Genomic DNA, 22,232 nt, shown 5'->3' with positions numbered 1-22,232 from the left:
GTGGGACACCACTGTTCTTGCCGTTATCCTAAAATATTGTCGTTTTAGGACCAAAAACAAATTGTCGTTTTGGATACCTAAAATACAAAGGATTTGACCAATGGCAATGCAATGTTTTTACAGTGTTATATATGGATACGATATGTGTGAATGCGAGCTGTTGCTGGAAAATTACCCAATGCTTCTGCTGTTGGATGAAATGTCTTTTTCTATTTTAGGGCCCTTTGAATTCGATTTCAACATTCAAATTGCCTACGCCATCCAAAAAGCAAACAAAAGACACACTCTGGATGGTAAAATTGCACATAATTAATTTGGGATCATGGATCTAAAATAAATTAGTTTTGTAGATGTCCTTTATAATTTAAAAATTGTTATAAATTAAATATTATGTACATGTAATACTATTAAACTTATAAAATTAGTATGAAAAGACAAAGCAGAAATAAAAATGTATTTGTTTTCTTTCCTTTTAACAAATCAAATCAATTTTTTACTTTCTTAATGACAGATATTTTAGATAGTTTGTACTATCATTTTAAGCTAGTAAAATGCTGCAGTAATTAAAACCCATCAGCTATAATTTTGGTTTCAAGGGTTTTCCCGAGCTGAATTCTATATTTGACCATTCGGATTGTGGAATCCATAATAAGAAAAAACGACAAACTTTAATCAGATTCATTTACTAATCGTATCAGATCTTAACCTGGATAATAGTTATTAGATGAACAGCCTTGTTTAATCTTCTTCCTTTTCATATTTAGACATATTTAATCACACAGGCTTTGCTACGCATATGTAAATAACATATGAGATTAAAAAGAAAATAATTAGGATAACATATGATATAATATTTTTATAATTAACATGTTATAAATGTACTGATCCATTTATAATCCAAAACCGAGAGGCCCCTTATTTATGTCCATTGCAGTACTCTGAATTAAAACATTTTAATGTTTCACAATTTAAAAAAAATAATAATAATAATAATAATAATAAAGGAAGAGAAGAGAAGGTTACATTTTGTTCAATACTTAAAACTATTGCATGTGCTCAAGAAAAACAAAAGCTTGAAGCATCACCAGGAGCCATTTAGTCCTGTACCATTTCAAAAGCCTCTTCTCTGAAGATCAAAGTGTTCACTGCAGAAACTCGAAGGCACAACTGAAAGCTCCAAACGCCCTGTCCACTCCTCGCCCGGCTTCAACGCGATAGCTTTCTCAATTGCTGCTCCATCAACACACAGCATATGTTTATACTCCTCGTCCCCAAAATCCGCCATTGCTTTTGATTTCTTTTCCCATGGATTCCACACCACTGTTCATAAAACGTTACAACATATTATGGAAGAATGTGGGGGGACCATATATAACCTTTTGTGCACTTACCAAGTTATGCATGTGCAGATTTTGCAGTGAGCTTTCCTCACAATCATTGATATTAACAGATAAAAGAAGTTCAACAATTGTCATCACCACACTCAGTTTGGTGTATTTTTGCTCCAACATGCACATGCTCAAAACACGTGTGCACATGCATGTGTTGGTAATTTATACATATTCTTTTAAATGGTAGCTTACCAACATCAAGTAATCCTTCCTTTCGGATGACAAATGTCCGTTTCTTTTCATGATCAAGTACTGCAATTACATTTGGAGAACTAAGGTAAACTCGATCAACCTGCCAGACAGATCAGATAAATAAGTAAAAGCAAATGGATGGATAAATAAAATAGGATATAGTCTGTATTCTATATCTAATTCCAAAACCATGCAAGTATCAGAAGTTGGATTTTTATTAAATTATGTTATAAGCAATAGTAAGTCTGATAATTGATGATTCCCGAGTCTACCTGCTATTTATGTTTTAACCAGTATATATACCTCAGATTCAAAAGTTAGAGCATCTCCTTGTTCCGTAAATCTTTCTCTTTGGTAAAGGTTGTCTAGGTAGTCGAGTGTCTCCAGTCCTTCGATCCTCACTTCACTGAACTTAGAATTGACATTCATGTAAGCATATGGACTGTTAATGGAAATTACTTGTCATAACAGAAATGCAAAAATTTGAAGCATGAGAGATACTGACTCGTGGATTCCGCAAAGTGAAAAAATATTATATATTCAATTTTGGTGGGAAACTTACTACACATTCACTTCTAAGTATGAGAGGAAAATGAATTATGCAATTCAAACTACCAAAATACATCTCATCAGATGAGTTCCATAAATGCGCAGAGTCACCATATTGCCATGAGCAAGATTTTGCTTTTGGAAAATAAATATGGAATATTTCATATGCTCAAAAGCCCAACTATCCTATTGGCATTACTCCAAATTTGGAAAAGAATCTATACCTTATGTCAGAAACAGATAAATACGTGTGATATGCAAATGAGAAACTAAATGGTTTTCCATTGATGTTCCGAACTCTTGATATTAGTGCCAAGTCTCCTGTTGTTGCAAGCGACACCCTAAGACGAAACTCAAAACTGAAACAAAGAAGATAAAGATCAGTTAAAAGAACTAATCACTTTAATTTTTATTGCCGGCTTAGATATAGATAGCTGAGTTCACATAGATGTGGTTCTGGGACAAGTCAACATTTCTGCAGTGTGTCCGCAACCTTCAATCTCTTCCAGAATAAATATGTCCAGACAAATTAGATTGTAATTACAATGTAAAGAAAGAACCTATGATCTCTTTCGGAATAATTTGTCCAGGCAAATTATATCATAATTACAACGTAAAGAAAATTCACTTCATTACAGACCAATTAAAAAATTCAAACATTTTAGGGCACAAAAAACAAATAACTCAATAATAAGGAGAAACATAAATTAGAGACTGAAGAACCTATTATTGTCAAGCAAAAGCTTAGTCATGCAGACAGACATGAAAGTCCTCTCTTTTTTTTTTTTACATAAACAGGAACTTAAAGCATTCAAGCTTATACCTATAGGGCCATGCCTTCAGGTCTTCTTCAGATGGTTTGAGCAGTAGGTCAACAAAGGATTTTCCATGGGAATCATTAGAGTGCAAAGGAGGAGGATTGTCATCAATTATCCATATCTTGTTTTTAGCAAAACCATGCTGCTCTAGTGATCCGCAGTTTCCAAACTTCACGAGCATTAGACGGCATTTATAAGCAAGAAATCCAGGACAGAAATTATGTTCATGCATATAGAAGAGAATGATCAAAGTACCTGAGGGAAACAAATAGGGATCCCTCCCCTCATTGCTTTTGGAGGCTTAAAGATTGCCTACAATAAATGCAACATCACACACAGTAGATCAGCCTCAAAAGCTCTAGCAGGTAATAGTTGTTAATGATGAGCCATAACCTAGGATAGCCTGTTTAGCAACTAAAAACAACTAGGATCCCATAATATGGTGAACTTGAAGTGCTATAGCCCTTCATGGAGCTAAAACATTGGGATAAAAAGTTAAAGACAGTCCTGCATCTAGGATAGAGGCAGACTCAAGGAGTAAAATGGGCAATGTAGGCAAGTTATAAGCTAATTTTCCGAAAAATAAAAAAACAAAAAAACAAAAAAGACATCTAAACTACCCTATTTCCCCTTCACTAACGAGTTGGCAGTTGGCTAGAAAAAATAAATATTTATCAGAAGCAAATTCCGATCTGATCTTTTTCTAGAAGATCAATCTCTAGTAACTTTTTGACTGGTATAGCTCCATAATTTTGAATGTCAATTTTCTGGATAATGGCCCCAAAACCAAAATTAAAACCTTTACCTAACTGTACATTACAGGCAAGACATCTACCTAACTAAACAAAATATTACATGGCAGGACAGATATAAGTCAAGATTTTGAAAAACAATGGACCTTGCTACTGGTGAATAGAAGCTCTTCCCCTTGTTCGTTCCTCCATGAAACTACTTGTCCTCCATGCAGGCTTACCTATTATCATAAAACCAAAAACCCATCAAATTTTATCACGTTTTTCCACAGATTAAACAGAACATATCTACTCCTCATTAGTTGAATTCCCTATTTTACATCAATAAGAAATAGTGATTAGTGAATTCATTAACTCTGGAAAGAAACAAATAACAAAAATCTCACCCTGGCAGAGGCCCCTCGTGGGTTTCGAAGAACAACTTGGTCGATACCATTCCAGTCCTTTGCAATCTCAATGGCTGCTCTATGATCCCAGACAGCTGCAGAATGCCCCATTTTGAAGAAGAAAAACTTGAGATTTCTAGTACTCTACCCTCTTTGAAATCCAAACACCACCCAAATAGATTCCTAACGGACTTCTAATCTTTAATTAAGCCTTCTAAAAAATACCAAGAATTATCAGATACCTTACCAATGAAATTAAAAAGAAACGTAAAAGTACCTTTCAAAATAGTTGACAACAAATATCTGGTGAGCCTTGTGAATTCAAAAGCACAAGCTCTCACTATACCTTCGATCTAGAGAACTCTAATACTAATCTCTCTTATATAAACTAAAATGCAAGAGAAATGAGATTGAAGTAACAAGAAAACGGCTAGAGCTCAAACAAAGAGACCGAGCAATTGAAACATTTGGCAACTTAATAGGCCAACACCTACCTATAATTGATAAAGAAATCACCAGAAACTTGTCACATTTACATCAGAAGAAGACAATCAGACGATAAGACCATAAATGAAATCATAACCTTTATGAGATATTCTCTCCAAAGTTTCAAAACTTTTTCTTTCCCTCATCAGGGAAAAGAAAAACTAAAGACAAAAAAGATCTAATCTTTCCCAGCTACAGGATCCAAAAATCACAAAAATCCACCAAACACAACACTATTCTTCTTGAAGTATATTATGTATAGTAATTACTATTAACTGCGCTATGAGTGAAATTATGACAAAGCCCACTTGGTAACATCAAAACCCAGAATGGCTTCAAACGTAGAAACCCTTTTAGTGCCTTTAAAATTGCATCAAAAAGTTGCAATCTAGAACGAAAAGCGAACGGAGACAGAGCCTAAAAGGGAAGTGCAAAAACAAAGAGAAAAAGAACAGCATTCTTGATTATACTTATTGATTATCATTCTTACGACATAAATGTGAAGGGGGGAAGAAAGCAAAAGTAGAAGGCAAGATTGTAGAAGGAAGTGAAAAAACAATAATAAAAGAAGAGATAGGAGTAGCAGAGATCTAGGGACGTGGAGATACGAGAAGTACACGTACCCTGTACAAACGGTTCAAAATTATTTTATAAACAGGGAATATTTTAGATTAAGACTGTTCATTCAATAGTATTGATTACAGAGAAAGATAAACATATAGAAAAATTAGAAAGACTTGCTTAATGTAGAATATACTAATATTAATATTTATTCCTTTAATTTTAAACTAGTACATAATATAAAGGATGATGGGCCCTGCACCTACTATTTTATTTTCTTAGTTTTTGCGATTATAATGGAGGTTGCCCATCGACTATGAAATTTTTAAGGTTTGACTATTGACTTCCATTACTTTGGTGAAAACAACAGCACCCGGCTCGCTCTCAGCTTGCACGTGACTCAAGCATGGCCATTTGTGTCCCGATAATTCTGTTAATGTACTAAAAAAGATTTTATCCACCCTTGATTTGTCTAGAATTAAATTAAATTAATAAATAATTAAAATTATTTATTAATTTTAAAATAATAAAATATTTATATCGTACTAAATATTAAAATAAAAATACTTTTATAAATATATTTTTTTATTAGTAGCAGTATATATATACTTTTATAAATAAGATGCATGATCCCACCCGTCACTAGCATTCGAAAGCCATAAGAACTGAATCAACCTCTAAAATCATCCTTCGACAGTCCATATTCCATTCCATCTTTACAGCTGAAATATGTTTTATCAAAAAGTTTTATTTTTTTGAAAGAAATTTGGTAAGTGAGAGAGATGCCTCCAAAACGTACGTGGATCACTTCAAATTGTACTTTAACATAGTTTCTCAATGTTGGTGTACTATACAGAATACAAATTTATTGAAAATTGAACAATTTTGACATGGTCTTTTCTGCTCTATAAGAGCATCAATATGAGAAGAAGAAAAGGGTTTAAGCAAGTGAGAGACAGGAGGGGATAAGATCAGGAGTGGGACCAGCAGACAAAGCCGGTAATTGTGGACTTTAGATTGGGGTTTTGAATCATGTTCCCAGCCTTCCAGTTTTGTGGGGTGGGGTGCGGGGGCAACTGTTTCTGTAATTTTTCAGAATTCTTAAATTGCACTCGGATGCTAAATCCATGATCATACGTAATGGGCTTGACTTTAATGGTTGTTTGTTAGGATTACATGAAGCTAGGTTGGGCCTTAATCTCTGTTTCTTAGGACCCATAGCTTTCTATATTATATTAGATCAAGTGTGAAGGTGAAAAAGGAGAACCAAGTCTCCATATTGTATGTATTTGTCCCTCACTTACATCATGTAATTAGGTCTTAAGAACCTCTGATTTGTACTCTAATAGATATCACCACGTCACTATAGAAAATAATCCGTTGCTGAAGTAGCTGGTGACGGGATTCAAATTGACAAGGTGATGTGAATAAAACTAAGTATGAACAACTTTATTTGTCTGAGGTACTTAAAAGATCATAATAGCAATACCCGATTCCCATAACATCTTTGAATATTATTAATAAGCCTGCGGTGGTAATTATGTCAAATGTTTTAAAATGATAAGAGTAGAGAAGTGACATAGGTAGCGAGTGGTTATGCTCCAGTGTGAAATGAAAATTCTGACCTAATATTTTCTTTTTTCTATTAATAAATTTCTATTATTTTATCAATAATCGGATAAACGGCAAATCAGAATTAAGTAGACAATTTAGCTTTAGTAATCTGAAATTTACACAATTATGAAGCTCAAGAGCTACAGAATTCAAACTCAACAGTAAGAAAAACCAATTTTCAAAAATTTAAGAAAAGAAAAATGGAAAAAGAATTTGGTTTGCGCATCTCCACAATCAAACATCATATGCTCGTGAAAAGAGGAAATTATGGCGGTACCCAACTTAGAACAAATCAATAATCCCTTCCTTGAGATGAAGCTCTAAAAGAGCTTGGTGAAATTCACAGGTTTTATAACAAACGAACAAAGTCTCGCACAGGTCTTAGATATTTCGAGAATCTTCTTTTACCAAAAAAAAAAAAAAAAAAAAAAGATGACTGATACTGAATATCCAAGTTACTCGGTGGTTCTTATTTAAGCTCTCCTCACGGCGACTCCCGGTGCAGATCATCATCCTGTATTTAGTCGAATTACTCATCTTTCTCGCACATAAATATCATCATAAAACTGTATCTACATCAGTAAAATCGCACAAACATATGCATATAAAAAGTTCCTAAACCAAATAACCTAATTCTCTTCAATGTACATTACCTTTTATGACAGTCCCCACCACCCCACCCAATGTTAATGCATCAGTCCTACCATGAGACACCTCACTTATAACTGGATTACAAGTTTCAGAGATGGACACCAGCCCTATTCAGCCATTCCGTCCCCCCTTTTCCTACATGTTAGAAGTAATTTTGGGCTTGTAATATGCCAAAACTACATGGTTGCCTCTAAAATTAATGAGCTAGTTTTTAAATTAGCCAGCTGCCACAGCGTCGGCCCTCGGACTTGTACTCAACAGTTGATGCAGCTTGGCCCCAGAGTTTGAGGTTCTTTCATATATATCACCGTCTTCCGCTGTTTTCCTTTCAACAGAGGCAGAATTATCCACTCTCGAGAGCAGATTCTCTGTGCTAACAGCAGAGCCCCTTGGCTCATCACTGTTGTTCAACATGATATCTTGTGAATGTCCTAACTCTGCATTTTTCAGCTTTTCCTGCATATTGAAACACCTCAAGTATCACCCACCAGAATCATGAATCAGGGAAAGAAGAGTTTAAAATAACATGGGTAAACGTTGGCACAAAGGATACTAAGGCACACCAGTAATGCTGCATTTTCAAGCCTTAATTTCTCTGATTTCTCAGACATTTGATGTATTTCTGATTTTAGTGCCAAATTCTCAGAGGTCAAGGATTCCACTTTGTGAGAAAGTTCTTCAGTCTCAGCCTAGATAGGAGGAATAGCAAAAGAAAAAGTTTCAGATATTCAATTGACACAAAAGATAAGAAGTTCAAACCAACAGCAGATTCCTATTTGCTTTACCTGCTTCCTCAATCTTGACCTTCTAGCAGATTCTCGATTCGATTGTTTCCTCCTCTCCCGCTTCAGCTCCCTCTCATTCTAAAGGGCCATCCAAAAATCATAAAAGAGTGCTTAAAATAATGCATTTATTGTTTTAAATCAATAGGGAACTTCTTAAAGCAGAGAAATGCATTCAGGATCTGGATAAGAGATGCACTGGAGAGAGAAACAATTTTTTTTAAAAAAAAAAGATTAGACAGTACCATAGGCATACAAATATACAATACCTGTATCCATGTTTCAGGAGGCAGGACTGGACAAGGTTGAACGTTAGTCTTAGCAGCACTCACAGGGGAGTTCCGGAGCTCCAATGCTGTGCTCATGCTAGGTGAAATAACAGATCCCACTGACTTCGCCTCTCCAGTAGGAAGAGAATTGACCCGTGTCTCAGTTCTAATCTCTCCACCTGTTGATATAAATATTCGAGGATATATTAGAAAGTAACCATTACTAGAAGTTTTGGACAAGAAGGCTTATGAATATAGGTTCCACTGCTTCTTCAAAGTAGGGGCCAATTTTGCCATTTCACAAACTTAAATAATGGTCAAGCATAACACATAAAGGGATTAGAAAACTGATGCTTAAAAAAGCTGTCATTCCAGGTCGACCCTACAGTTAAATCGAGATATATTTTTTATGGAAAAAAGGATTTACCAATAGTTGGCGTCCCCTCGCGGCTCCTTTTCTTTCCCTGATACAAGGATAAAGACTATTGTTAGGATTTAACATGGCCGTCCACTCAAAATCAAATTGAATAAAAATTGACAATGCTCCCAAATGCTATTAAAAAGACAAGTTCTCACCGCAGTTGTATTGCCATCACTTCCGTTGGTGGAGCCTTCAGTCTCCGAGCTGTTCACATGATCAAACGGCTTTAGATTTAAAAGTTTGGTATAGCCATAAAATAATAAATTAAGAAAGAAAACCCAGTCAATTGGGCACTCTCCAAGTAAATAGTAGCTCTCTCAAAACAGAAGTGTTAGTCCCGAACCTCTGGGACAGCCTGCGTTCCCCACCCTCAGCACTCTCCACCTTACTATGACCATTGCCTATTGACATTGCAAGCCCATCAAATCCTTTCAACTTCTTTATTAAACCTCGGTCTGCATTTCCTGTAGACTTTGTAGGTGTTTCTACATTCAGAGGTGTCACAGCCTGCATTATTGCTTTAATGTTAATATTATATCCAATACCAATTTGTGAACGCATAGCAATGATAATTCTTCCTTTTCAAACTGCTTATTTCCTAATCATTTTGTTTCATTGATACATACGTTAAACCAAGTAACAGAACTGGAAATGGAAGAGCACAGAAGGCAATATCAAGCGTCACTTACAGCAGGTGATGCCGGAACACCATGACCAGGAGGTTGTGATCCCTAATTTACAAAAGAAAAAAGAATAATGGGAAATACGATCAAGTATTGAGTACAATATTGAAACCTTCAACATATATAAAATTAACTACTTTCCTATCTCTATGGCACAAAGCAAACTGAATATATAAGGAACACTATCTCTGTTGCAGTTGTAGGGAAAGAAAGGTCAAGACTTACTATTGGTACCGCTGGATGTGCATAAACTCCTCCGTGCGAGTAGACTGCTGCATAAGGGGTCCCATAAGGTGGCATCATAGGCTGCAAGAATTAATAGGACATGTTAGTCCTTGGTTGAATTTATTACTTCTTCGACTTTGGAGATCTTAAACGGAAAATATAACTCTGACCTGTGGTGGACCCCACATATAAGGATGAGGAGCATGACCAGACGCCATGGCTGAGTTGTAATATGGTGGAAGAGCCATTCTAGGGCCATAATATGCCTGAAGAGGATAAAAGCAACTTAATACCACTATCAGCAAAAGTGACTATCAACGCTCATTAACGAATAAACATTTTAATGATGTTATAGCGATTGCAAAAGAAGAACAACATAAAAAAGGAAAGAAGGGCATGCATAAAGTAGATAACCTGCATGGCCGCCCAGTCAGGATAGACATGAATATTGGCCTGATCCTGTTAATACAGAAGGATTGACCAATACTCAGAAGTTGATTGATCACACAATAACAACTGAATTGAAGGTTTTACTGCACGACCCATTCTAATTTCCAGAAAAGAAACATTTTCTTTTTTCTGGTTTTCATCTTACCGGGGGTGCAGGTGAAGATGATTTATCACGCTTAGCGGACTTCCCCTCTTCATTGTTTCCCATTTTCATCTTTTTCTTTTTTTTTTTTCTGAGAAACCTCAGTCACCTGCATCAAAGGCAGACATGTCAAGATAGCATTGACGAGCGAGGACAAGAGCAGAGAGAAAAACGAAAAAAAATAAAATAAAAGGAAAAAAGGTAAAACAAATCCACAAGGAAACCAAAATTCTGAGATTAAAACTGAGTCGGGACATATGCAACTGCATCAAGGTAAACCATATGTTTCAAAAAATAAAATATCAAGCTTAACCATCTTTCTCGCGTCTTGATACCCACCAGAGCATTAATTCGCCCCAAATATTTAATTTGCCACATCCCATTATTGAGTATGACCCAGCAAGACATAGATGACTATCTCTTTGCTGATGCTAAACAAGTAAATACTAGCTCAACAAGATTTGCTTAACCAAACGTTTTGCGAAGAGGGAGAACTATGAAGTGCTTAAGAAACTATACAATTAATTCAGAATCAGCTTATATTTCATGGATCAGGAAGGAGTTTTCTTCAGATTCAAGAATTATACTAATATCAAGTGAAGAGGTTGCTGAAGTTTCCCTTTTATATACAGATTAATAGTCTTTAAAAAGAAAATAATTATTATTATAAACTTACAAACAACAAAGAAGGAGAAGAAGGGAAGAGGAGAGCCGTGGGCTGGCATTCAACAGGTTGAGAATGTTTTGAAAGGCGAGGGTGTAAACGTCATTTTGATGAGCCATCGCGTAGCAAAAAAAAGTGAGAGAGAAGTGACTAAGCAGCAGCAAAATCTTTCTCCCCATGATAGTCATGAAACCAAAAGACAAAAATACCCTCATGAAACAGGAGCTAAGCCCTGTGTAATTCATGTGAATTGAATTTCTTAACCAGTCAGTGCTGAACGCTCTGCCGTAAGTCTTTTCAATTAATTTCATCTTCCAAATCAAATTGCCCAATTTCCCCTTTTCCTTCATCTAATTAGTCCTCTTCAGATTTTCCAAAAAAAAGAAAAAAAAAAAAGAAAAGAAAGAAGAAACAGAACTCAAAGGGAGAAAAAAAATTCTAAAACTCACTAAGAGAGAGAAATCCAAAGCTGATTCAAATTTTCTTCAAGAGATCTATACAAACTTAATTATAATCTGATCCTTTTTTATGACAAAACGGCACGTTGTAATCCATAGCTATGCAAAAAAAAAATTGTTAAAATCAAAAGAAAAAAGAAAGGAACTATTTCAGTGAAGTTTTCAGCGTTTCGCATCTATATGTACGAAAATTATCTATTTCCTTGTGTTTCCTACATTTTCTCACCAACCAAAAAGTAATTGCACAATTGGAGAAATAAGTTCGCTATCGGAAGATTAAAATCTTCAGAGAAAAAATAACTTAAAATTCTACATACCTTAAATTATCAAATCCCCTACAAGCTAATGCTTTAAAGTATCTTCAACTATTGGCTAATTGGAATTACTTCACGAACACACTACCAGTAGCTTCTCAGCTTCTGCATTTTTCTCTCCCTACAGCAGAGAGGGAAACGAAAAAAAAGAGGATTTTTTTTGTTTTTTTGTTTTTTCTCTGAAAGAGAGATAGAGAAAGAAACCGCAAAAGAGAGAGAGAGGGTTGGAGAAGAAGAACCAGAAGGGAGCGCCAACCCAACATCCACGTCACCAGACACGTGTCGTATATATAAGAAGTGTATACGTACACCGTATATACAGGGATGTGGTGGTTGTTGAGCTGGCCCATCGATATTCGCGCTGGCCTTTAATTTATTCCAACGTCACCTCTACCGTACACGTGTTTGTCAACAACTCGATCTACGCGTCTCGAGCTTGGGTCCAACCTATTCCACCCGTCATGTGGCTTACGTGGTCTCTTTTGCTTTATTTTAAATAAATCAAATTCAGAAATCTAAAAACATTAACCACAATGAATAGCTCGTTTAAAATCCATGACCGGCCCACCCATTGACAAGCTAATTGGATGCTTACATGGCTGTTTTAAACCAATTAATTAAATAGTTGCCTATTATTTTTAATTATTATTTTGATAATTATCATTTATTTTCCTGTTCCACAGTTCCATTAAATATATCGTTGATCGCAAATATTTTTTAATACAAAATTAAAAAATTAAGACGGCTGGTATTATTATTTTAATTACATAATTAAATAAATATTATTATTTTTTAAAATTTAATATTAATTTATAAATATTTTAAAAATTAATAGTAAATTAGTATTTTCAAATGTTATTTTACTTTTTAAAAATTTTAAAATTTTATTGATATAATAATATAAAAATTATATATAAAATATTTATTAATTAATCTTAGAATTATATTAATTAGTACTATTAATATAATCGATATTATTCTTTTGTAATTGAGGATCTATTATATAATTAAATATTTATTTATTATTAGATATTTAAAAATTTATAATAAATTTATTTTTAAAATTTAAAATTATTATCTAATTAAAAAATTAATTTATTAGTTAATATAGTATTAAAATATAATTAGTGTGATTTTTATTAGAATATAATTATATTATTATCTTATTAGAAAATTATTTATTAATTAAAATATAATTAATTTACTATTTTTTAGAATTAGAGTTCGGCGTCTAATTATAATATAATTTATTAATGAATAAATTAAAAAAATTATAAAATTACATATAATTTTAGATTGCATATTATTATTAAAATAAAAATTCGATATATCTAGAATTAAGCATACATATCACAAATAATTTATGAAAAATATAAGCCCAAGTAAAGAACTATTACAAATAATGAAGAAATTAATAAATTTGAATTTAAAATTATGAATTATTATATGTTTAAAATAATTTATGAGTTAATGTAATAGCTATATTGTAATAATTTCATGTCATTAATTTTGAAAATATATACTTTGAAAATATATATATATATATATATATATATATATATATATATATATATATATATATATATTATTTTGTTTAAATATTTTCAAAGCTCGATTTTTACATATAGACTTTGAAAATCATTTTTTAATTGTTAGCATAAATAGGTTGTGGTAACGAGGATTCTTATAATAACCTCACAATATGAAAAATTGGTCGCAGCATGATATATCCAGATTCATACAGTATTGTGGACTTCAATCATCTTATACGTGTATAATAAATATTTTTAAAGTTTTATTTATATGTTTTCTTATTTGTATATATATAGTTTTTTAGTTTTTTTATGTAGTATTTTGGATAATAAAATACTCATGTTACAAATTAATAATTAATTATAAAATTTAGAATATGAAAATTATATTTGATATTTGGTAAATTATTAATTTTATTAAATTTTAAATTTTAAAAGTAATTTTATTTTTTAAAAAATTTTAGTTATTTTTTATTCAAAATTTTATTAATAGTTACTTTCTTTATTCTACAATAATTAATGATTTTATAGTATTTTATTCAAATTAAGAAAAAATTTAATAAGTTTAATTATATAAACAAATAGCTAATTCAGTCTAAATGATTATTCTATAGATATTAATGTGCATACTATATTAATAAATTTGTAGTTTGTAGATAATGAACTTGTTATTATTTAACCTATGAATATTGATTTATTTTATGTACAAACAGTATATTCATTACTTACAAAGTGTATACTTATTTAGTATTAGTGTCGAGTTCATTAAACATAAACTTTAGATCCAACACTTATAAAATATGCATTCATTTATTATTAGTGTCAGATTTGTTAAACATAAATTTTAATTTCATTATTTATAAATTATATTTCACTTGTGATTAGTATAAGGTTCATTAAATATAAAATGTATATTCATTAATTTTTATTTATGAACTTGCTTTTAACATGTGAATCTATCATTTATTACTTATAAAATGTATATTCATTTATTATTAGTGGCAGATTTATTAAACATAAATATTAGGTTCATTATTCATAAATTGTATTTTATATATTATTAGTGTTGGATCTATTGAACATAAACTTTAGGTGCATTACTTATAAATTATATTTTCATATATTATTAGTGTAAGATTCATTAAATATGAAGTATATATTCATTAATCTTTACTAATAAACTTATTTTCAACATAAGAATCTATTATTTTAATTTATGATTTTTATATTGTAACTTATGAATTTCGAATATGCGTAGTGATGAATTCACAATTTACAAAAGGAATGTGAGAAGACTGACAAAGAGGATAATAGGGAAGGGTCCTATCGGAATAAACAAAAGTCGTTTTATAGTCCGTGGCACCTTGTCGTGGCTTCTTTAAATGTGGTTTTGATGAAGGCCTTGCATAAAAAATAAGAAAGGAAGGATACGGGGCATACAGCAGGGACGCGACGAGGGCGTTGCCAGAATGAGTGGGGGAGAATGTCAGAGCCCGCATATTTCCCCTTCTCGCACAAAGGTTCAAAGGCCCAAGAAGCCTCCAGAGTTCGCTACAAAGCAAGGAGGGATTCTAAAACATTCTAGAATCATCTGGAAATATCTAGAAGCATCTGGAATATTCTAGAATAATCTAGAAGCATGTATAATGTGTAGATAAGTATGGAAGTGTGGAGAACATTCTGGATACTTAATCTTAGCCATTAGATCGAGTGTATCCCCACCGTCCATTGAGGAGGTGGAGGCCTATATATAGTTTAGAGAATTCATTTGTAAGCATCAAGCAATTCAAGCTTAATAGAAGAGCAAGTAGTTTCTCTCTCTAGAAGTTCTCTCTCTCTAAGCTTTCTTAAGCTCTCTTTTATTCTTCTTGCCATCCTAGCTAGCATTTTGCCTAGCATTTGAAAAGTAAGGCTGACTAGCTTATTTGTTTCCGCGAGAAAGTAGCTAGTGCCGCACAGTTCGTTGGTAGAAAACACCAAGCCCGTGACAGTTGGTATCAGAGCAAGGGCAGACAATCGTTGAAATGGCAAAAACATCAGGAGCAAGTGAGGCTACTAGAATTTCGGAAGAGGTAAGGCAACTCCAGAGTGAGGTTGTGAAGGACCAGCCAGAACCGTCCAAGCCACCAAGGAATGAGAGAGGAAGGTCGAGGGATGTTGTGTCTGACATGGATGCCAAGCTAGCCAAGGTAGAGCTAACTGTGGCCGAGGGACAAGATACGTTCTAGGATTTAAACCAACGCATCGGGGAGCTCTAGAATGGAAGAGAAGAGCTTCAAGAGGGGATGCAAGCTGCCTTGAACGAGGGGATGTCTAAGTGTCAAGAACAAGCCAAGACCGTGGAGAAAACTCTCCTTGCCGAGGTTGTGACGTTAAAGGAAATGCTTGATAGGATGGTTGCTAGGTTGTTGGCAACCGAGGAAGAGCTTATCCTCTGTAAGAAGGCAGCTATCCAGGGAAGTGGAAGCGTGCCTATGATAGTCTCTACTCCATCGAAGTTAGATGTTCCGAAGCCTAAAGCTTATAAAGGCTCGAGGAACGCGAAGGAAATTGATAACTTCCTATGAAGCTTGGAGCAATACTTCAAGGCACTTGGCTTAGTAGAAGAAGCCAAAAAGGTTGACGCTGCCGCACTCTTCCTAGAAGATACCGCAATGTTGTGGTGGAGAAGGAGGAGTGGCGACATAGAAAAAGGGACATGCACCATCAACTCGTGGGGAGAATTCAAGGAAGATTTGAAGAAGCAGTTCTACCCCGAGAATGTTATTCAAGATGCAAGGGCCAAGTTGCGACGACTCTCACATATGAGAAGTATCAAGGAGTATGTTAAAGAATTCACCGACACACTCCTTGAGATTCCCAACTATACCGATGAAGAAGCCTTGTTTGCATTTACGGATGGGTTGCAAATTTAGGCAAGGTTGGAGTTGGAGCGCCGTGGTGTCCAAGATCTCAACACCGCCATTTCCGTGGCCGAATCCTTGATAGAGATCAGAAGGCAAGACAAGCACAAGCCTGACCAAGAAAGGAACGACAATGGAAAGAATGGGGGAGACCGCCACCATAAAAAGGAAGGCTCCTATAGGTTTGACAAGCCGAGAGAGGGAGGCAACCATGGCAACAAGGATGACAAAGGTGGAGAAAAGCCTCGTATCAAGTGTTTCTTCTGTAATGGACCGCATAAGGCGAGAGAGTGCCCTACAAAGAACAAGCTCTCTGCGTTGGTCGAAGAAAGGGAAGAACACCAACGAGTGCAAGAGGAGTCCAAGATGGGGTCGCTTCAACTTCTCAGTGCCATCAAAACTAAATTTGAGATGCCCAAGTCCGAAAAGAAGGACCGGTTATTTGTGGAAGCGAAGGTTGGAAGCCGTACGGTAGAAGCATTAATAGATACTGGGGCTAACAACAACTTCCTCGAGGTAAGAGAGGCAGAAAGACTTGGCATCAAGTATGCGAAGGAGCAAGGGTGGCTCAAGGCTGTGAACTCGGCACCGAGCGCAACATGTGGATTTGCGCGAAATGTCAAAGTAAGCCTCGGTGAGTGGTCTGGCCTCTTGAATTTCTCCATTATAACGATGGATGATTATGAGATAGTGCTTGGCATAAAGTTTCTCGACAAAGTGAATGCATTCCCACTTCCCTTTGCCAACACCATGTGTAGCTTGGAGCAAGGGAATACTTGCATGGTACCGTTGAAACGAGAAGCCAAGGTAAAAGATATGAAGATCTCGGTCATGCAACTATCTGAGCGGGTAGAGAAGGCTCAGCCGTCATTCTTTACGGCAATAAAGGAAGAAATGGCAGTATCGCCACAAGATGAAGTGCCAAAGGAGATAACATGGGTCCTAACTGAGTCTGGGGATGTAATGCCTGCGGAGTTACCGAAGAAGCTTCCACCGAAGAGAGAGGTGGATCAGAAAATGGAGCTGGTAGAAGGTACGAGGCCGCTTACAGTAGTACCTTATAGCATGGCACCCCCTGAGTTCGAAGAGTTGCGGAGGCAACCAAAAGAGTTGTTGGATGCTAGCCACACTAGGCCATCCAAGGCTCCATGTGAACCACCGGTATTCAAGCAAAAGAAGCCAACTCCAAAGCAAGTAAGATGGCAAGCATCCTATGTGGAGTCCGATTTTGTGAAGGAGTACAAGCCGGGAAAGGCAAACTTAGTGGCCGATGCACTAATTAGCAAAGCAAACTTAGCTTCCACCACTAATGCTAACTTCCCTTTGTTGGATTAAGACAAGGTGGAACAAAACAAGCCCGCCAGTTTGTTAAAGCCATTACCGAAGTACAAGGGATGGCATGAGAAAGCCGACAGGGCATGTGCTCCTCTAACCAAGACCGCCAAGAGAATGAAGAAGTGGGCGGATGGAAAGAAGAGACACTCAGAGTTTGAGGAGGGAGGCTTAATGATGGTAAAGCTCCTTCGCCATCAAGGCCAAAGATTTGCCAAGGAACTTCAAGGGCATAATCGAGGCATACAGTGGGGATGCGACGAGGGCGTCACCATAATGAGTGGGGGAGAATGTCACAGCCCGCATATTTCCCCTTCTCGCACGAAGATTCAAAGGCCCAAGAAGCCTCCAGAGTTCGCTACAAAGCAAGGAGGGATTCTAGAACATTCTAGAGTTATCTGAAAACATCTGGAAGCATCTGGAACATTCTAGAATAATCTAGAAGCATGTATAATGTGTAGATAAGTATGGAAGTGTGTAGAACATTCTAGATACTTAATGTTAGCCATTAGATCGAGTGTATCCCCACCGTCCATTGAGGAGGTGGAGGCCTATATATAGCTTAGAGAATTCATTTGTAAGCATCAAGCAATTCAAGCTTAATAGAAGAGCAAGTAGTTTCTCTCTCTAGAAGTTCTCTCTCTCTAAGCTTTCTTAAGCTCTCTTTTGTTCTTCTTGCCATCCTAGCTAGCATTTTGCCTAGCATTTGAAGAGTAAGGTTGACTAGCTTACTTGTTTCCGCGAGAAAGTAGCTAGTGCCGCACGGTTCGTTGGTAGAAAACACCAAGCCCGTGACAGTCTGGGGGGGCTTTGGCGTTGAGAGGAGCAATTCATTTGGTAAAGGAAAAGAGTCTCCCGCACATAATAAGTTGCTGATGTACGGTTCCAGCAGTCATAGATGATATTCACTGTTTCAATAAGTGTTTCAGCAATTGAGTGGTTGATTTCTTCACTAAAAGAGTCCTTTCTCGTAATAGTTACTCTTTATGCTCGGTTTTGAGAGTCTTTTATTGATGAATATGGATAAAAGAAGAAAATTTGTGACTTTTTCTTTTTCTTTCTAACGTGTTTTTCTTTTCTTCTTTTTATGAATAAGAATAAGAAAACAATAAAAGAATGAGATTTATGTCTTAAAAAAGAGAAAGAAGAAAAAACAATTGTTGGCTCCTTATAGCATGCTAACTGCTGAAAATTAGTTAGCTAGTATTATTGGCTTTGGGCTTACTTTTCGAAGAGACAAATTCAATTATGGTGCAAGAAGACATTCTCTATCATATTACTAATTTTTCTTTTTTAAAAATTTACAATTTAGAGAGGGGATAGACCGAAAAACATTTTCGAGGGAAGCGCCTCTTGCTATTAGATAACATACCGACGGATGTTATGATCACGACTATTACATGTAGGAAGAAAGCCTGAATAGTTTTAAAAATATGAAATTAGTTATAGTTAAACTAAATTCTAATAAAAATGATAGAATTTCTAAATAAATTTTACTTTAGTAAATTAATACATTTTATAATACTAAAATATTTTTTTTAATTTTATTATTTTTTTTATGTTTGTTTTTCAAATAAAATATAGTTTTTCATAGATTTTAATCAAACATAGAATATAAGAGAATATGAGCAGTTACATAAAATGGCAAATGAAAACAGTGAACTTTGTGTTGGCTCAAAACAAATGTATATACTGAACCGTGTCTAGGCTCTCAACAATTTCCAGCTCTGGGCGTCATTGGCACACAAGTACCACCACAGCTCAGGCCACTGCAAACTCTCTTCTCCTCAAATTTGACAGTTTTCTGGTTCCAAACGCTTAAAATCTATATATCTAATATTTTACTCTAATAGGTCATCCACTCTTATAAAAATATATAAAAACTTGAATCTCATTAAATTCGAATGAGTAATTTGCATCATGTAGAAGACGAAAGGATTAAGAACTAATCGTATTGATTGGTCCCTTCCTATTTGATGCACGCATACTCATCCGAGTTAATCACCTTCATTCAAGGTAACTAATTACAACCCTATGAACACTTTTCCAAACTCAGACTATTACTGACTTGTTTAAGTGAAAGTAATTCATATATATAGAGAATTTGGTCCATTTTCAATCCCTCTTATGTTGCAGGTATTCGACTGACTTTATCAAGTTGACATCACTGTTCCTTAACTCTCGAAATAACACATGTTAAGTGAAGCAGAGTCGTACAAATAATTTATCCAAATGGCAAAAACACAACATTCTTTTTAGTTAATAAAGATCAGTAAAATAAGTTGCCCGTTTAGACTAAACAAATTCTGGTACATTTTTTTATTTATTTAATGCAACCTTCATTACCAAAAACCAGAAAGACATGCAATCTCAGCAAAGTCGAATATTTTCTTTTTGCTGCTTGGATTTAATTAGAACTTACGTGCAGGCACAAATCATGATTAGCCAAAAGGAAAAAGCTCTACTGCTTCTTTTCTTTTTTTTTCCCTTGTATTTTTGCGGCCACAGTATAGAGTTTGGGTGCGTAGTCATATGGGGCCATTTGTGGTGCCGCCTCAAATTATACAGTGCAACTTCCTAAAGGAATCCAGTTTCAGCAAATGAGCAAAATTTGCAAGGTATGCTTGAAGAAAAGATAAGACTGACATATTCCACAAGATAACAGAGCATCATCATCGATTCATTCATTTCCACAGCTTTATTTTAATAAAAAGTAATATTATCACAAAATTGGTTATAGAATTATTTTTTTAATACAAATTTTATTATTAATAATATATATGATAACGATCGGATGACATTTAGATTAAATTTTAGATTATCTTTGGGTAATGGATGAGAAACAATATTAATGAATTAATATCGATAAAAAAAAAAAAAAATTAAGAATAAAACGATGACGAATTGCATTCGCAAGAGAAAGGGTGTCCTGTGTGCGTTCTAGTCGAGGGTCAAAAAGGGAATAAGAAGGGTAGTTGAGTAAATTTGTGCGGCAGCAGTGGCACTCTCTTCTCAACCTTTTTTCCTATGCGGAGAGCACTCCATGTTTTGACTCGAATATCACGCTGTCCCTAATCTTAGCCGTTCATTTTGTTAAATCTTAAAATCACTTTTCCAAGTCACCTCAACAAAGGCCCGCGTGTACGCACAGATCTCGCCCACTTTCAGTAATCTTTTAAATAGAAAAAGAAAAAAAGAAAAGACGTTATTTAAATCAGAAGGATGGGACCCATATACGACATTAATCTTACGGCAAGGACGGATTTAATCGGACGGATAGTGAAGTGGCCACGCCACATAATGAAGGAGAGAGTATCTTCCTGCAATTGGCGCCCATATTGTTTATTATTTTTTTCCAAAAAAGCATCTTATTAATCTTAACGAGTACTAGAGGAGGCGGTCCCCACAAGCTTTCGCGTGTGTCGGTGAGATGTGGTCTGAATACTGACGTGTCCCACGTAGGTGGACTTAGAAACCATGTGGTCCCCACTATAATTGGGTCCACTGGAGGTTGCGTAGCCAGCTCACTTATCAATGCCTCGTAGACTTTCTGGAGATCCTGGATGGCCCACGTGTCATATGCAGTATCCACGTAGGTGTAGTCCACGTGTTACCCCATTATTGATTGTTTTTCTTACTGCCCTCTAACAGGATATTATTTTATGTGCATTATTTGATGATTGTACATGCTCATGATCTTCGGTGCAGTGAACAGTTGCGGTGGTTTAGTCTTATTAATCCACTATTTTATTTTTAGTCTTTCCTTTAAAAGGAATTTTATAACAACAATTGAATTACTTTTTCCCTTCCATGAGAGGAATGGAAAAGGAGTAAAAGATTATGATAAAAGATCTAATTTTTCTTTCTCTTACTTTTTTTTCTCTCACATGTCATCTCTTCTATAGTTTTAAGTCTTTTTATTTTTTATAATTGGTGGATTAGTCATTAGTAATATTAATAGATTATTATATTTTTAAAAAATATATATATCACGTAATAATTTTTAAAATTACTTTATCTATCTCACCATGCGATAATTTTTATAAAATTTATCTTTTAATTATCAGTATCATTATATATTGAAAGAAAATATTTTACATTCACCTCTTTTATTAGACCATAAATTTACTCATGTATTTAAATATTTAAGTTAAATATATATATTTTAAATTAAAAAATAATATAATTAAAATTTTATTTATTAATATCACAATAATTTTAAAATTAATATTTCTTTATTCACGGTCTATTTATGCCGTTGAAATTTTAATTTTAATTTTTTTGCAATTTTTATATTTTTATAAAAATAAGAATATATTATTTATTAGATAAACTCATAAATCTAAATTTTAAATATCCAAATGTTTAACTTGTAGAGAATAATTATACGATTCTATAAAATTTATATAAATTATAATAATTAAAAATAATTTATATAGATCAAAATAAGATAACCAAATATTTGAAAAAGTAAATATAAAAGTAATTTATAAAAAAGAAGTGTAGAAAATTATTGAATTTTTCTATGTTCTTTTTTATTTTAATAAAAAGCAGGCTTTCATTCTGACATACTAAATAAATAGGAAACCGGTGAAGAGATATCTTATCAGTGGAATTTAAGTATAATGAACTAATGGAGATTTTATTTTTATTTTTT

General features: G+C 34.4%; 1 protein-coding gene across 1 annotated transcript; it reads right to left on the bottom strand.

Annotated features, from left to right (window-relative positions):
• Positions 1-967: 967 nt before the first annotated feature.
• On the bottom strand, positions 968-12,033 carry LOC8286721 (putative glucose-6-phosphate 1-epimerase). Its single transcript, XM_015728929.3, has 18 exons — positions 11,812-12,033; positions 10,376-10,481; positions 10,195-10,239; positions 9,951-10,046; positions 9,781-9,861; positions 9,562-9,603; positions 9,216-9,379; positions 9,028-9,076; positions 8,879-8,915; positions 8,484-8,630; positions 4,089-4,162; positions 3,849-3,923; positions 3,206-3,262; positions 2,956-3,119; positions 2,357-2,491; positions 1,887-1,989; positions 1,584-1,683; positions 968-1,320 (listed from the first exon to the last, which is right to left on the bottom strand). The coding sequence occupies exons 2-18, from the start codon at positions 10,442-10,444 to the stop codon at positions 1,112-1,114; spliced, it is 1,647 nt and encodes a 548-aa protein (XP_015584415.1). The 5' UTR covers positions 10,445-10,481; positions 11,812-12,033; the 3' UTR covers positions 968-1,111.
• Between the last annotated feature and the right edge of the window lie 10,199 nt (positions 12,034-22,232).

The sequence above is a fragment of the Ricinus communis genome, chromosome 1, assembly GCF_019578655.1.
Source record: "Ricinus communis isolate WT05 ecotype wild-type chromosome 1, ASM1957865v1, whole genome shotgun sequence".
Lineage (NCBI taxonomy): Eukaryota > Viridiplantae > Streptophyta > Magnoliopsida > Malpighiales > Euphorbiaceae > Ricinus > Ricinus communis.
Note: the sequence above shows the minus strand (reverse complement) of the source record. Positions and strands in the feature narration are given on the sequence as shown.

Bases quoted from the DNA above. Each gene is read 5' to 3' on its own strand.
- LOC8286721 (XM_015728929.3), bottom strand. From the start codon at position 10,444: ATGAAAATGGGAAACAATGAAGAGGGGAAGTCCGCTAAGCGTGATAAA. The intron at 3,924-4,088 runs GTGAGATTTTTG...TTATGATAATAG, and splicing joins CACGAGGGGCCTCTGCCAGG to GTAAGCCTGCATGGAGGACA. The intron at 1,990-2,356 runs GTATAGATTCTT...TTCTAAGTTCAG, and splicing joins TTATCTGTTTCTGACATAAG to TGAAGTGAGGATCGAAGGAC.